Raw genomic sequence first — 16397 nt, forward strand, 5'->3', positions numbered from 1 at the left:
TTTAAGTCAAGCTTCCTTGAGTCCCTTCCTTGAGTCCCTTAGGGAAATAAAGTGGGGTATTAATATAATAATAATAAATTGCCTCTCCAAAATTAAAGTCTGCAAATCTAATGTGTTAATCTTAGTGCTGAACCAAACCCTAACCCTCCCCCCCCCAAAAAAAGATTTATAGTTCACCAAGGGCTTCACTACAAATATGTGATTTTTTTCTTTTTTAAACCTATTCCAGACATTCACAAGTTTGAAGCATTGGAAGTGATCCAGCAGCAGCTTCACCCCTTAAAGACTCTTATCATTTCTAACTCTTTAATACTGTAAATTGTATCTATTTTACATGACTTTCTGTGTAATTTGTATCCTTTTACTATACAATGTATCTATTCTCTTATATAAAATATATAAATTGCTTTATAAAATGTATCAGAGATTAAGCCTAAGACACCCCTGCAAAGATAGTCTCCTTGAAAGAGGAAGGCTGGACAAACCCCTCTGGCTATTTCCCAAGCCAGGTAATCATTGGATCAATTGTTCATATATGTGCAAAGATCGGTGACTTCCTGTGCCAGCTCAGATAAACCCAAATCTGTTTGTGTAACTTAATGACCCACCCGAGGCTGAGAGATTGTTGTCCATAGAAACAGAGACCTAAGAGCATTTGCATTTGTTAACTATTTTATTTCACAGCCAAACTCCTGATGGCTCAGGATTGACCCCTTTGTTCCAGGAGTCTTTGCTCCCTGAAGATCATATCTTTATTCAACACAGAACTAAACAGTTGAGCTAATCAAAAGCTCATGGACACGTCCTTAGCATTGTTCTCTTGGATTGCACTTCTCCCAGGGGGGTGTCACACCAGCCGGTTGGTCCCTTGACCAGCCAATCCCTAGCCACATCAGCCTTATGGTTGCCTTCAAAGAACCAGTTGTAATTGTAAGATTGTATTAATGTACCATATATACTCAAGTATAAGCCGACCCGAATATAAGCCGAGGCACCTGATTTTAGCACAAAAAACTGGGAAAACATATTGACTCGAGTATAAGTCGAAGGGGGGAAAAGCAGCAGCTACTGGTAAATTCCAAAATAAAAATAGATTCTAGTACTATGACATTAATTGAAGCATCAGTAGGTTAAATGTTTTTGAATATTTACATAAAATTGTAATTTAAGATAAGACTGTCCAACTCTGATTAAACTATGATACCAACCTTTTTCAGTGTAAATATGTTTGCACATCCTTTCAGTAATAAAAGAGTAAAATAATAAATGTAACAATAATAAGGTAAAGTAATAGAAATGTAATAATAACAGTAATAATAGAGTAAAATAATAAATGTAATAATAACAATAATAAAGTAAAATAATAAATGTAATAATAATAGAGTAAAATAATAATAATAATATAATAATAATAATAATAATAATAAATAATCTTGACTCGAGTATAAGCCGAATGGGACTTTTTCAGCCTTAAAAAAGGGCTGAAAAACTAGGCTTATACTCGAGTATATACAGTAACTATGTTGTTCTGGCATTGAAAGCCTTATGGTCCACATAAAACGATGTGGTGGGCCAGATTCACCCCATGAACCTTGAAGTTGAAGCATGTGTTCTCTAGACCATCATGTTCTTGCTGTTAGTTATTTTGGGATTTTTTTTCTTTGGGATTTTTTTTCTAGCACAGTAGATGCAGTTTACCCCATCTTCAAAAAAAAGTAACAACCTGATAATATGACTCTCCTTAATAAGTAATCTTGTGTTGTTGTCTAATACGTATGTTGTGGAATAAAGCACAGTTTGTTCTCATCAGAAAGGTGATCTTGCCTCTACGACCAGTTTAAAATGAGCTAAACTCAGATCTTTAACTCCCAACACAAGCATTAGCTGTTGTTGTTGTTGTTGTTGTTTCTGTTACTTTTGAAAAATAATCTTCTGTGGTCAGTGAGACAGAACAATATAAGTAATTTTGAGTTCATTTAATCTAGAAGTGTGATGCCAGAAATGTGAGGTTTTTCAAGGACCTGTGGATATCAAGGGATGCCTGGCGAGCTTCATTAACCATGCATGTTTTGAGTCATGAATCAGGAATCTCACCAGGTCTACACAGAAGGGACATTTGTATAGCAGTGGGTGCCCAAAGGGTACAAGCATAAAACACAAGTGAAAAGCAGGCATCTTTATACATAAGAGTTTTCATGCACTAACATTGCTACGGTTTGAAATTTCCTCCTTTCTCTGATTGGCCAGCACCAGAAAGCTAGCTGTCATTTCTCAGGCCTCTGATTGGTCAGGAGGCAGGCCTTGCCAGTGCATGCCCTAATTGGTGGAGGCAGCGGTGATATTATTTATTTATGTATTTATTTATTTCCTATTTTTATACCCCGCCCTTCTCCCCCCAAAGGGGGACCCAGGGCAGCCTAACAAAAGCATCATACGATGCTAGCATCATAAAAACAACCACAGTACAATCAAAATATTAAAAATATTAAAACAACAATTAAAACAATTAATTAAGACACATCCATTAATTCAAAATCCAAAAACCAGTCCGGGCCAATTCATTGCCATAAGTTGTGTTCCTTCTTCCACTTGTTGCTCACTGATCAAATGCTTGGTCCCATAACCAGGTCTTGATTTTCCTTCTAAAAGACAAGAGGGAGGTGGCCAATCTGATATCTCTAGGGAGGGCGTTCCATAGGCGGCGGGGGGGGGGGGGCACTGATGAGAAGGCCCTATCTCTCATCTCCATCAACCACATTTGCGATAGTGGTGGGATCGAGAGCAGGGCCTCTCCTGAAGATCTTAAACTTCGTGATGGTTTGTGGCAAGAGATACGTTCAGACAGGTAGTCTGGGCCAGAACCATTTAGAGCTTTAAAGGTTAAACACAGCACTTTGAATTGTGCTCAGAAGCTGATCGGCAGCCACTGGAGTTGGCGTAACAAAAGAATTGTATGTTCCCTGTACGTCGCTCTGGAGAGCAACCTGGCTGCCGACCATTGGACTAGTTGAAGCTTCCAGGCAGTTTTCAAAGGCAGCCCCACATAGAGTGCCGGGGATCCCCTCTTAGCTGGGCGAGGAAGCCTTGGGGCTTCCAATGAGCCAAAGAAGGTGGTCTCTGGGGCTGAGAGGTCTCCAGGGGGTTGTGTCCCCCTTGGGTGTGTAGCAATGGAATGCTGAAGACAATGGGAGTCTGAAAAGATGAATGGTGGGATTATGCTTTCATTCAGTGAACATATCATCCTAGATTTTACATGTTTCCTCCACCACAGACAACCCAGTATTTCTTACTCTCTGCATAGGTGTGGAATTTGCATGATCCCGCCCACTGCCTCTCCCTTAACCCTTTCCTACTCTTTTCAACTCTGTCTTCAAAACGAACAGAGCAAAACTAATCAGCAATTAAACATACTGGAGGAGTTTGGGGGATTGATTCCACATGGTGGAAGTTGCAGTTCACCCTACATCAAGTCAGAGCACTGTGACTCCACTAACAATGGACCTGGACTACACTTGACACATAGAACCCCCATGGCCAATGAGAAATACTGGAGAGGTTTGGGGGGAATTCACCTGGATTTATAGAATTTGTAGATACTGGGATTTATAGTTCACCTTCAGAGAGCATTCTGGACCCCAACAATGATGGCCCTGGACCTAATGTTGTGTACTCCTCTTCTGAGGAGGAGGAGGAGGAGGAGGTAGAACAGGAGGCTGAAAATGTAAGAGTTGGGAATTTGGGGCCAAGTGTTGAGGAGGAAAACAAGAGTGAGGAAAACATATTGCCAGTTCCTATGTTTCAGGAACTCTGAAAGGTGAAAGAAAGGAGAAGGTCAGCTAGAATGGCTGCAAGGATGCTGAGCAATCAGGCCTCGCCCTAGGAACACCTGTACTAGGAGCTGAGGGCTATAAATCAGCAGTAAAGCAAGTAATCAATGCTGGAAGCAACCGTTCTACTCAATGTTTCTATGCTCTGGTTTCCTTGCTTGCAGCTCCAGCATCTGTGAAGTGCCTCACAAAGACTTTTTGCAAAAACTTGTTTCATGTCTGATGTAAGACTTTTGCTTTGCTTTTGGGATTTTCTTTCTGTTCCTTTGCTGCTGTTTGTTACATTATTCTCATTTTTCTGAGGTTAAGCTTTATTTTGTTGCTTTAACCCTTGTAAGGTTGCATCTGAGGCAAAACAGGACACCTAACTTGGTACACAGAACTACCATGACCAACTGAAAATAGTGGAGGGGTTTGGGGTGCGGGAGACTGACCTTCATTTCTGGAAGTTGTAGCTCATTTACATCCAGAGACACTGTGACCACCACCGATGATGGATCTGGACCAAACTTGGCACACAGAACCCGTGTGACCAACTGAACCTACTGGAGGGATTGGAAGGGACTGACTCACATGGTGGGAGCTGTAGTTTATCCTGTAGCCAGAGATCACACTGAACCCCATCAATGATGCATTTAGCGGAAACTTGCCCAACATTTCAAACTTTAACTACTGATGGAGTTTCAGGGGGTTAACCTGGTGAGTTGTAGTTCACCCACAACATTATGCATTTGTAAAATAAAAAAATGACTTTAAAAAATAACCTGGGCAACACTGGATACCCAAGCTAGTAAATAAATAAAATAAAAAAACAGGGGGGGAAGGAAAAAAAAGGAGGAATATAGAAAATAACTTTATATGCTGCCAAAAGGAAAAAAAAGGAGATGTGTCAAAAGTATTATGCAATGCTTATGATGGGAAATTGCAGTTTAAATTGGTTCAGACAATGTAAATTAGGTTTTTGATAGATGAAAATGAATTTAGTATCAAAATACTACAAATAACAGAAACTTTGTTCTTGGGAAATGTGTGTGCCATAGTGAACGAGTAACTAGTCATTTATATAATGAATTATTCAGTTTGATAAAGCAAGAAAGGTAAACTGGCATGAAACGACTAATCTACATTTATTATCTTCTGGAATAATTTTTACATGAACCAATAACTTGCTAAGTGCTAGGAAAATGGATATGTATTTTAAGGGGTTTCCTGGGTTCATCCCGTACTAGATTTTTATACCACTTATCATTTTCGAAGAAAAAAGCACATTTTAAATTATATATCCTGAGGGTGTTCAGGTTGCAATTGTTCTTGTAGTGTCTCCTAAAGGCACAGAGGAAACAAACAAAAAGAAATCAGACGGTCCATTCCAACATTGGTTACTTAACATGCTTTCATAGATGAGCAGATTCGCTAAAAAGATATGTAAAATGATTCTTCCTGATATCACATGTACAATCATATCATAGCTGCACTTGTATTCAGATTTTGCAACTTCTGGGAAATCCTGATTTTTTAAAAAATAAACAGAAAGAGAATGGCCAGTTTTACTCTCTCACACATTAAAAATATTCAAATACTGAGATATCCCACTCTCAAGAAAAACTCAAAATCTCACTCATACCTATCTTCTTGTCTCATTCTTTTTCATATGAGAAAGGCCTGAATCTAGTTCTGAGCAATGCATTATATATGATGAATTCAAGGTCAGCCAACAAAATTCTGGGGGAAAAACTGGTATAATGCATCGTGGGTGGTTTTTGAACACATTTCTTGTATCACTCTCGTAGCAAGGGCATGGATCCTGGCATCAACTAATTTCCACTTTTATTCAGTAGTCTGAGTTATTAATGTTTAAGTGTAGTGAAGCTTTTGCCACTCACCAATGATTTATTCTATACTCTGTGAGAACTTTCTTAAGGCACTGGACATCATCCCTGATATTATCATCAAGGAAATCTGAGAAGGAGAATGAATGAAGACAGGTTAGATCCTGGTGAAAAGGAAAAGTCAGAAAGTAACTATAATGTGGTCGAGTGATGTTGAAGAAAGCAGTTTGATTAGACATAGAAATGTACACATGTATATGTCTAATTCCAAGCAAAGTTTGGTTCCTTACTGTTGAGTTTGTATGTATGCCAAATGCCTGTCACTCAAAACTTGAGGCTTCCTACTTTAAACACAACACTAATCTGTCTCAAAAGTCAGTTATTTTTATATCAATCAAAAGCTAAAATAAGAGAAAATGAGAACATTAATAGCAGAAGTCTCTGGAAGCAGATATTATAATGTGACTGGATGAGAAATCAAATGATGCATGTGGAAATGGATATCTAACAACAACAACTATTAATACTACTACTGCTGCTGTTTTATTTGTAGCCTGCCCCATCTCCCCAGAGGGACACAAGATGGCCTACAAGACAAATAGTACAAACAAGAGCAGCATAAAATATGTGGCCAAAACAATACAAATGTGCACCAAAATAAATTAAAGTAAAACATCACAATTGAAATTTAACATAAAACATGCCAAAGCAAAATAAAATAAGTAATAAACATAGTCAAAGATTAAAAGTTAATAGTTTAAAACCATAGTATACAAACCAGTATGGACATCCCTGTCATAAATCAAATTAGAGCATCAGACTAAAGTATCAACATCAGGGTAAAAACTTCAACCAATTTAGGTCCTTCAATTATTGGCAGTTGTATTAATGATTATCGAAGGCCTGTTTGAAAAGCCAAGTCTTCCGTTCTCTCTGAAAGGTTTGAATTGTGGGGCCTGCCTGATCTCCCTGGGAAAGGTGTTCCAGAGCTGTGGGTGGGGGGGAGGCACTATCAAGATGGGCCTCTCCCTTGCCCCCATCGAACCACGCTTGTGATGGAGGTGGGACTGAGAGGAGGACCTCCTTGGCACATCTTGGAGCCCGCACCGGTTCATAGGGGGAGATGCAGTCTCATAAATAGGCTGAACCCAAACCGTATAGGGATTTGTAGGTAATATCATGCACTTTGAATCGGGACCAGAAACTTATAAGCAGCCAGTGGAACTGTTGTAATAGGTATGCTCCCTATAACTTGCTCTGGTCAGAAGTCTGGCTACCAATCTTTGCACTAGTTGCAATTTCTGAGCCACCTTCAAAGGCATCCCCAAGTAGAGTGCATTGCAGTAATCCATATGAGATGTAACTAGGCATGGAACTCCGTGGCCAGATCCAGCTTATCAAGGTATGAGCACAGTTGAATGCTGTGATAAGGACCAGCACCAAATGTGATGGTCTGGCTGTCTCATGTGATAACGTCCTTTAGGTCTGTTCTGTACCCTGTCATTGAGCCTGAGCCTGAAAACTGATAACTATAAAACAAAAATAAATAAGAGCTAGGAAGGCTTTTCAACAATTACAAAATGTTTCTATACTACCTGAGAAAGGACAACTCAGACTTTGCATCGTTATTAGTATTGGTGATCACAATCCGATAACCTGTGTGGATGGAATTTAAAACTTTGGCCCCTCTCCCATTTTCCCTAAGTGTCAGAAGGCAAAGGTGCAACAACGAAGTTACTTACTGTTACAACTAGTGTTGCATTTGTTCTGTGTAGTATGCCTTCCATTATCACACCATTCGTGGCCACTCAATTGGAATATTCCATAGTAAGGAATATTACGGTGATCAACAGCATAGTGCCGAGTGTTACCTTCAGCTGGGAACTGGGACAAGCAGACCACTGGTGGAGAAGCAGAGAACTATGAAAATTGGAAATGGAAATCGATTTCCTTTTCTAAGAATCAGTTCCAAAACAAAGACATGAGGAAAGTGACATGTTTTCTTTAAATCATTTAGATCTCAACCCCAAGTTTTAACCCCATCCTCTGACATAATTATTCCCAGTTTTGATGTTCAATTCAATCTTTTCTCTGGTGGCTTTGCAAAATGTTTAACAAGATAACCTCTGCTGGTCTGACTTTTCCCAAACCAGATGTAAATGTCATTCCTCTGGTCACTTCCTTCTCATGCAGTGATGCCCAATAAACCAATGCTGGAAGGGAGGTTTCAATCATGGCAATAATGTCACAATGGTGACCAAATGATCACAAATACAGAACAGTTATCCACATTGACTTATCTAGTTCTGCATTCATGATGGACAACATTATGAAATGATTGCCCCTATCATAACTACATAAGATGAAAGAGAGCCATTCTGTACTGATTGGAGCGCAGAGCCTACTATTTCTGTCAAATTGGTGGTGGTGGTGGTTTGGGGGGGGGGGGTGATGCTGTAAATACTACTCCATGTTTCTCAATATTTTTTTAATCAGAGGGTTCATCTACACAAGACAGTTTAGCCCATATAAATGTTCTCCAGAACACCCCCTGGATCTGGGGTGGCATGTGTATTGCCTCCTCTGGGCCACCTCCATGGAGCTTTTGGCCATCATCGAGATCTCTGTTGACATGAGAAAGGGGCGCCCCATGATCAGGAAAGAAAAGGGTAGTAATCTCCCACTCTATCTTTCTGATTATGCGGATGCACCATTCTGACATCGTCAGAAACACCCAAGCAACCACACAAAGGGGAGATGTTCTGGTTGCTGATGAGTGCAGGTAAATGGTGCTAGTGTCCCATCTGGACAGATTAGTCTGATTCAGGCCCCTTCTACACTGCCATATAAAATCCAGATTTTCTGCTTTGAACTGGATTATATGGCAGTGTAGAAGGCAAATAATGCGGATTATCTGTGTTGATTATCTGGATTATATAGCAGTGTAGAATGAGCTTCAGATGCAGTTTCATTGTTCAGACTGCTGCTGTGGCCTAATCTACACTGTCATATAAGACAGCCTGAAGCTACATTATATGGTCAGTGGACTCATAGATTGCCATTCAATGCATGATAGACTCTTCACTGATCATATAAATGCAGATTCAGAACGCTTTATATGGCAGTGTAGATGCAGCCAAAGTTGCAGAATACCCTGGAATTTCTAGCAAACTTTGGAGTATTCCCTGTCTGAAATCGGGTAAAACCTGTTCAAAGCTAAAAAAAAAAAAAACCCCACTGGATACTCTCTGGAAGTAGCCGTGCATTATGAAGACAGACAGCCTTCCATTCATGGCAAGCTGAGGGTTTTTTTTTTTTTTTGCTTGTGTAAATATAAATATAAATGCAATACAGGTCACTGTTGTGCCCTGTAGTACTAATGATTCTAGGTTCTATTTTTTCCTCTGTAAAATAAACAAAGTTTGGAAAAATCTTGTTGTTGTGTACCATTGAGTCATTTCCAGCTTATGGTGACCCCAAGGCAAACCTGTTAGAAACTTTTTTTAAAAGATGTATTTAGAGGAAGTTTGACATTACCTTTCTCTGAGCTTGTGATTTGTCTGAGCTCACCTTGTGGGTTTCCAGGGTTGAGCAGGCATTCAAACTCTGAATGCTAGTACAAGAATCAAAGCCACCTGGCTTTCTACGGGCATAATGTCAACTATAAAATATATTTTGTTTTTGTTATGGTAGATGTTGAACATTTTCTGACATGTTTTCTGTATCTATGTTTTATGTGTGTATCTCTGTGTATATAATACTGTATTGTATTGTATTGTATTGTATTGTATTGTATTGTATTGTATTCAAAGTTCACTGGAATGCATATAACAACGACATCACACATACACAATCCAGAAAATAGACACAGAAGAATCCCCTTTCAATACACCCTAAATCAGTGTTTCTCAGCCTTCCTAGTACCACAACCCCTTAATACAGTTCCTCATGTTGCAGTGACCCCCAACCATAAAATTATTTTTGTTGCTACTTTATAACTGTAATTTTGCTACTGTTATGAATCGTAATGTAAATATCTGATATGCAAGATGTATTTTCATGCACTGGACCAAATTTGGCACAAATGTCCAATACGCCCAAATTTGAATACTGGTGGCGTTGGGGGGGATTGATTTTGTCATTTGGGAGTTGTAGTTACGGGATTTATAGTTAACCTATAATCAACGAGCATTCTGAACTCCACCGAGGATGGAATTGAACCAAACTTAGCACAGAGAACTCCCATGACCAACAGAAAATACTGGAAGGGTTTGGTGGGCATTGACCTTGAGTTTTGGAGTTGTTGTTCACCTACATCCAGAGAGCATGGTGGACTCAAACAATGATGGATCTGGACCAAACTTGGCACAAATACTCAATATGCCCAAATGTGAACTCTGGTGGAATTTGGGGAAAACAGACTTGACATTTGGGAGTTGTAGTTGCTGGGATTTATAGTTCACCATTTTGAACCCCACCAATGAAAGAATTGGGCCAAACTTCCCACACAGAACCCCCATGACCAACAGAAAACACTGTATTTTCTGATGATCTCTGGAAACCGCTCTGACACCCCCTCGTGACCCCCCCCCCCAGGGATCCTGATCCCCAGGTTGAGAAACACTGCCCTAAGTGAAAGTTAGATTTAAAGTATTAATAAGAACACAAAGGGTTTTGTGCACTCAACAATCAGAACTTACATTTTTTTACTTCGATGCCGCGAAAACCATCCATTCCAAGGGCTCTCAGTTTATAATACAATTCACATAATTCAAACTTCCTAGCTGCATTTCCTATTAGAAGCAGGACAAATAGGACAAGATGAAATGCCTTCATTGCTGCTTGTCTCTGCAGATCACTGTGTTCTCCAGACTAACTCCAGGGCTTTATAGCCCATGGCTCTGGGCTGTAGGCTGCCCATTCACTCTGGAACTAGTACTAAACCTTAGAAGTTGGCTTGTCACTGTACAAGTGGAGTGTCAATTCTCCAAGGGCTCTCAGCCGTTTTTACAAGGAACTTTAAAGAAAAAAGTAATAAGAACTGGGAGAAGAGGAAAAAAGGGAGCAAGGAGAGGTAACAACTACACACTGATGAAATCACAAAAAAAATCAAACTTCATTTATTATTTTGTATCAGATATTAGTTACCAAAGTGAATGGACTCCTAGAATTCACATGTGCAGAAAGAGCAATAGGCAAAAAAGCATGTTGATTTCTAATTATTAAGAAGACCTAGGGAGATGTCACCAAATAGCCTACACTTCGTACTTCACTACATATGTGTAAACTAAACAGCCATGGTTTTATATTATCCATTCAGTTAAGTAACCACCTTATTTATTCGTTCAAGGACTGTCCCTCAGCCAGACCCCCATCCTCAGTTAAAACCAGCTGCTGCTGCTGCGAATGACAAGAGTCCTTTCCCTTGTTGATCAGCAAGCAACTGATATTTACATTGGATCCTATGAAAGAGATCTCATGTGACAGTCAGAAGCAAGCGCCATATTGCAATAGCACTTTGTATTGGTGTTTGCTTATGGGAGAAGGGTGGAAACATCACTCTGGTGCTTCTTGATCCACAGGGAAATAGATCCCTGTTGCTTACAGCAGTTGCTGCCTCAAAGCTGAGGACTGAGGACTCTGTGTTTCCTAAACTGATTATGTAGGGATTAGGAAAACATGGCTGTATATATCTGTTACACATTTGTAACTATCTTAGAGAATTCTGGCGAAAATCCCCTGGCCCTTCCCAGAACTGCTAGCAGCTGTGTCAAGTGAAGGAAATCTGTTCAGCTGTCAAACAGGGTGCAAGAACAATGATATTTCCCTTCTTACCAGCGAGTGAGGCTACAATGAGGAATTGTCATGAGGTTTTCTGGTTTTCATAGCTATAGTTTCTAGTGGGAACATCATCCTTCTTGCACCTCATATTCAGCTCAGTGTGGTTGCTTGCTGTTAAGTGGTGCGAGGCATTTATGATGATGGCAATAGTGCCATAATTGTGATTATATAATGTTGCTGTAAACAGGAATAACTAATAGCTTATCAATCCATAACTACAATACAGAATGCTAGTTAGTGTTCTGAATAGCTAGATAGAAGCATGGAGTGGGGGAGACTGGAAGTGGACCTTTTGGGAGTGAGATGCGCCGGAAAGAGATTGTAGTCCTTAAGACTACAATGAACCCTGAGACTCTATGGAGAACGGTAGGGATGCAAACTAACAGAATGCTAACAACAATAACAGCAATTATATCATTATTATCATCATCTTTAATTACTTATTAATCGCCCTCCATCTGAGATGCTCCAGGTGATTTACATTGCAGAAATTATACAGGATAAAGCAGTCATTTTCAATGTTTGGTTCTCCAGATGTTGTTGGGCTTCAGCTAACTGAAACCCAAGTCAACATAGCCAATGGTTAGATTCTCTGCATATAGAAAGTGAAAATATTTGGAAGAAATATTGATAACACTGTGACAATAGTTTGAAACAATGGGCTTCTGTTGCCCTGAATATCTATGGGTCCAGATTTTAGCAGGCTAGGATCTGCTGGGATGCACTGTCTGTTGTTGGTGCCAATTGGTTGCTGAGTTTGAAGGGAAATGTAATAAACTATCATTGGTATATTTGAAATCTTATATCTGTTTATTGATCCACCCAGGAGAAGGGCGTGAGCAGAAAGGAATATGGTATGGCGAGAGATAATGACTGAAATGAGTGTTAATATTCTAGGTCATACAATGGTGATAGTGTTGTTGTTGTTCATTCATTCAGTCGTTTCTGACTCTTTGTGACCTCATGGACCAGCTCACGCCAGAGCTCCCTGTCGGCCGTCACCACCCCCAGCTCCTTCAAGGTCAATCCAGTCACTTCAAGGATGCCATCCATCCACCCAGGACAATAGTCATCATTATTTATCAGTTTGCACCAAATGATAGCTATAACAGCTCTCCGCTGCTCTCTACTGCTCATGTGTGAGAATTGCAAATATTGTGGTACTGCGCCTGTGAAACTTTCACAACACATTGGAAGGAGTAAAGCTTCCGTGGTGTGATGAGATAAACCAGATTAAACAGTAAGAAATTCATGTGATGGGGGGAGTATGCATCCTGTCAGGATCCTGTATGCATCCCATTTAAAAAGAATGTGGGCTGCATACTGATTTAGCATTTTAAAATTTAAATGTGTTGAAGTCCTTAGTGAGGTGCATCTTGTTCATTCATGCTGTCACTGTCACACCTTTACACTACGGGCTCAGAAAAATATACAGGCATGGCTCAAAGTAATCTAATATGGGTATGCCTTAAGGCCAGCCTCTGGGGAAAAATTGAAAAAAGTTAAATATGTATAGAAACTTGGCATTTGTTCCTCTATGTATATAGATGCATATTCAGAAATAATAATTACAAAATTGCAAAATAAATAAACTGCAATCTCTGTCATTATGTTTCAGAAGAGTAACGGTGTGATTTATGTGCTTCTGCTGTTAGATGTTAGCCCTGAACTCTAGTAAGCAACTTCAAGATTGCCCCCCCCAAAAAAACCCAAACAAAACAAAAACAAAATTCAAATAGAATCATAGAATCAAAGAGTTGGAAGAGACCTCATGGGCCATCCAGTCCAACCCCCTGCCAAGAAGCAGGAATATTGAATTCAAATCACTCCTGACAGGTGGCCATCCAGCCTCTGTTTAAAAGCTTCCAAAGAAGGAGCCTCCACCACACTCCGGGGCAGAGAGTTCCACTGTTGAATGGCTCTCACAGTCAGGAAGTTCTTCCTCATGTTCAGATGGAATCTCCTCTCTTGTAGTTTGAAGCCATTGTTACGCGTCCTAGTCTCCAGGTAAGCAGTAAACAAGCTTGCTCCCTCCTCCCTGTGGCTTCCTTTCACATATTTATACATGGCTATCATATCTCCTCTCAGCCTTCTCTTCTTCAGGCTAAACATGCCCAGCTCCTTAAGCCGCTCCTCATAGGGCTTGTTCTCCAGACCCTTGATCATTTTAGTCGCCCTCCTCTGGACACATTCTAGCTTGTCAATATCTCTCTTGAATTGTGGTGCCCAGAATTGGACACAATATTCCAGGTGTGGTCTAACCAAAGCAGAATAGAGGGGTAGCATTACTTCCCTAGATCTAGACACTATGCTCCTATTGATGCAGGCCAAAATCCCATTGGCTTTTTTTGCCGCCACATCACATTATTGGCTCAATTAGACTTCTTTAAAAACAAATTGCTTGTTTTACTCACAACTTGTTTCATCTAAATATCCAGGCACATTTCTTGTTAGTTTTAACTTTAAAATGCTAGGGTAGACCCTCTTTCACTCAGACTCAGCCCCCCCCCCCAACAAAACTCAGCCCCCCCCCCCAACCGAATCAAAATCCTGGCTAAGGGCCTGGGTACAACAAAACAAAGGCACGCATCAGTATGGACAATATGGTCTAGCAGTAGAATCGGTCTCCTTATGACCTGAGAACAATATGAAGCATAGCTATTTGACACATCTGAAGGCCCTTTCACACAGCCCTATATCCCAGAATATCAAGTTAGGAAATTCCACATTATCTGAGTGCGGACTCTGATAACCCAGTTCAAAGCTGACATTGTGGGATTTCCTACCTTGATATTTTGGGATATAGGGCTGTGTGGAAGGGCCCTGAGATAATCTGGATCATGCTTTATGCTGAGAATTCTCACCTGCCCATATTTTTCTGAGCCCGTAAAGGTGTGACACCTGCCCATGGGATCTCATATTGTGGAGGGCCGAAGGGGTGTTTTTCCATGCAGAGTCCTGCCAAGGGCTGAGACACAGTAACCACTCCAAGATCAGTCCAACTGCAACATGGGTGAGGGATTGAAGTTTGTACTGTTTTCTTTACGTGTATTTTTTTCTCACCCACATGAGGCACGTGCATAAGCCTTAAATACATATTGCCTTCTTCACCTAAGCAATGCCATTTTGCATTAAAGAACAATTTTGTAATCCAGTAGTCACTGGGATGTGCAAACTGCAACTATTGTCTTTCATTACTGAGATTTAGGGCCCTTCCACAGAGCCATATAAACCAGAATATCAACGCAGACAATCCCACAAAATCTGCTTTGAACGGGGTCCACACTGCCATATATTCCAGTTCAAAGCAGAAAATGTGGGATTTTATTCAGTTGTTTGGAAGGAGCTCTAGCTTCTCATCCAAAGGCATGGAATGGGAAAACAACGCATGCGCACTCAGGCAGCAACGAGAGCAGCGCCAGAGCTTCCCCAGCTGTGAACGCGAGTGCGCAGGCGCGCCTTCCTTGTCCTTTTATACGCCACAGCCGAACGTCAGTGTGTCGGCAACGCTACGTATTTTCTGACGTAAGCACGCGGGTAGATACGAAGGAAGTTACGTTGGCGGGAGAGAACGTTTTATTCTTCCAGGAGGCTCGCTATTGGCTTAAGTTCCGCCAATGGAAGGGCTCGGAGGGAACAGAGCAGATCAAAGTCTCCCTCAGGTGGGCTGCTTTGATTTTTTTGAGCTGTATGGCCACATTCCAGTAGCATTCTCTCCTGACGTTTCGCCTGCATCTGTGGCAAGCATCCCACTCACCCACCCCCAGACACATTGCCCATTTAAAAACCCCACAAATATGGTGACATCTAAGGAGATGCGTGGTATGTGGGTATTATACTATCTGATATTCGTAATTATTTAATTTGTAATCATCCGCGCTCTCCCCGGATTCAAACCTGCGACCTGTCGATCTTCAGTCCTGTCGGCACAAGGGTTTAACCCACTGCGCCACGGGGGGCTCCCCCTCTAGTGCTGGGAGCCTGTTATCAGAGGGGGAGGGGCCTCAGAGAGCTCCTCCCGCGCGCCATTTTCCCACCCACGTCCTGATTGGCGGCCGCTTCCGTCATTCCTATGACTCTCAGAGTGGGAGCCTAAAAATCTCCTCCCATATTCAAACAGCGGCGGTAATTCTCAAATTAGTAACTCTGGACCGTGCTCTTACCTACAAGAAGCACTGCCTGAACATCAAGCAAAAAGTGTGTGCCAGAAACAATATCATACGAAAGCTGACTGGCACAACCTGGGGATCACAACCAGACTCAGTGAAGACATCTGCCCTTGCGCTATGCTACTCTGCTGCTGAGTACGCATGCCCACACTAAAACAGTGGATGTGGCTCTTAATGAGACATGCCGCATTATCACGGGGTGTCTGTGCCTCACACCACACTGCTTAGCCGGTATTGCACCACCTGATATCCGCCGGGAAGTAGCAGCCAATAGTAGCAGCCAATAGTGAAAGGACCAAGGCAGAGACATCTCCAGCTCATCCCCTGTTTGGGTATCAGCCAGCACGTCAACGACTTAAATCTAGAAATAGTTTTCTAAGATCTACAGAGACACTCGCTGGAACACCTCAGCAAGCGAGAGTCCAAAAGTGGCAGGCTAAAACCCAGCACCTCAACCAATGGCTGATACCAAATGAGAGACTCCCCCCTGGGCACACAGAAAACTGGGCAACTTGGAAGGCGCTGAACAGACTGCGCTCTGGCACCACGAGATGCAGAGCCAACCTCAAGAAATGGGGCTACAAAGTGGAATCCACGACATGCGAATGTGGAGAAGAGCAAACCACTGACCACCTGCTGCACTGCACCCTGAGCCCTGCCACATGCACAAGGGAGGACCTTCTTGCAGCAACACCAGAAGCATTCCAAGTGGCCAGATACTGGTCGAAGGA

General features: G+C 41.4%; 1 protein-coding gene across 2 annotated transcripts; it reads right to left on the reverse strand.

Annotated features, from left to right (window-relative positions):
• Positions 1–4970: 4970 nt before the first annotated feature.
• LOC132766518 (lysozyme C-like) lies at positions 4971–15470 on the reverse strand. 2 transcript variants are annotated; one of them, XM_067465569.1, is made up of 5 exons: positions 15395–15470; positions 10357–10449; positions 7399–7557; positions 5711–5786; positions 4971–5150 (listed from the first exon to the last, which is right to left on the reverse strand). In XM_067465569.1, exons 2-5 carry the CDS (start codon positions 10388–10390, stop codon positions 4997–4999), a joined length of 423 nt encoding a protein of 140 aa, XP_067321670.1. In that variant the 5' UTR covers positions 10391–10449; positions 15395–15470; the 3' UTR covers positions 4971–4996. The 2 variants fall into 2 exon arrangements, with proteins under 2 accessions (XP_067321670.1, XP_067321669.1); XM_067465568.1 differs by lacking the exon at positions 15395–15470 and having other exon boundaries at positions 10357–10492.
• Positions 15471–16397: the final 927 nt, after the last annotated feature.

Source organism: Anolis sagrei, chromosome 2, assembly GCF_037176765.1.
Source record: "Anolis sagrei isolate rAnoSag1 chromosome 2, rAnoSag1.mat, whole genome shotgun sequence".
In the NCBI taxonomy this organism is placed as follows: Eukaryota; Metazoa; Chordata; class Lepidosauria; order Squamata; family Dactyloidae; genus Anolis; species Anolis sagrei.

Coding starts and splice junctions, on each gene's coding strand:
- LOC132766518 (XM_067465568.1), bottom strand. CDS start 10,492: ATGAAGGCATTTCATCTTGTCCTATTTGTCCTGCTTCTAATAGGAAAT. Junction 7,558..10,356: donor CGGCATCGAAGTAAAAAAAT/GTAAGTTCTGAT, acceptor CTTCTCCACCAG/TGGTCTGCTTGTCCCAGTTC. Junction 5,151..5,710: donor GAGTATAGAATAAATCATTG/GTGAGTGGCAAA, acceptor CTGTGCCTTTAG/GAGACACTACAAGAACAATT.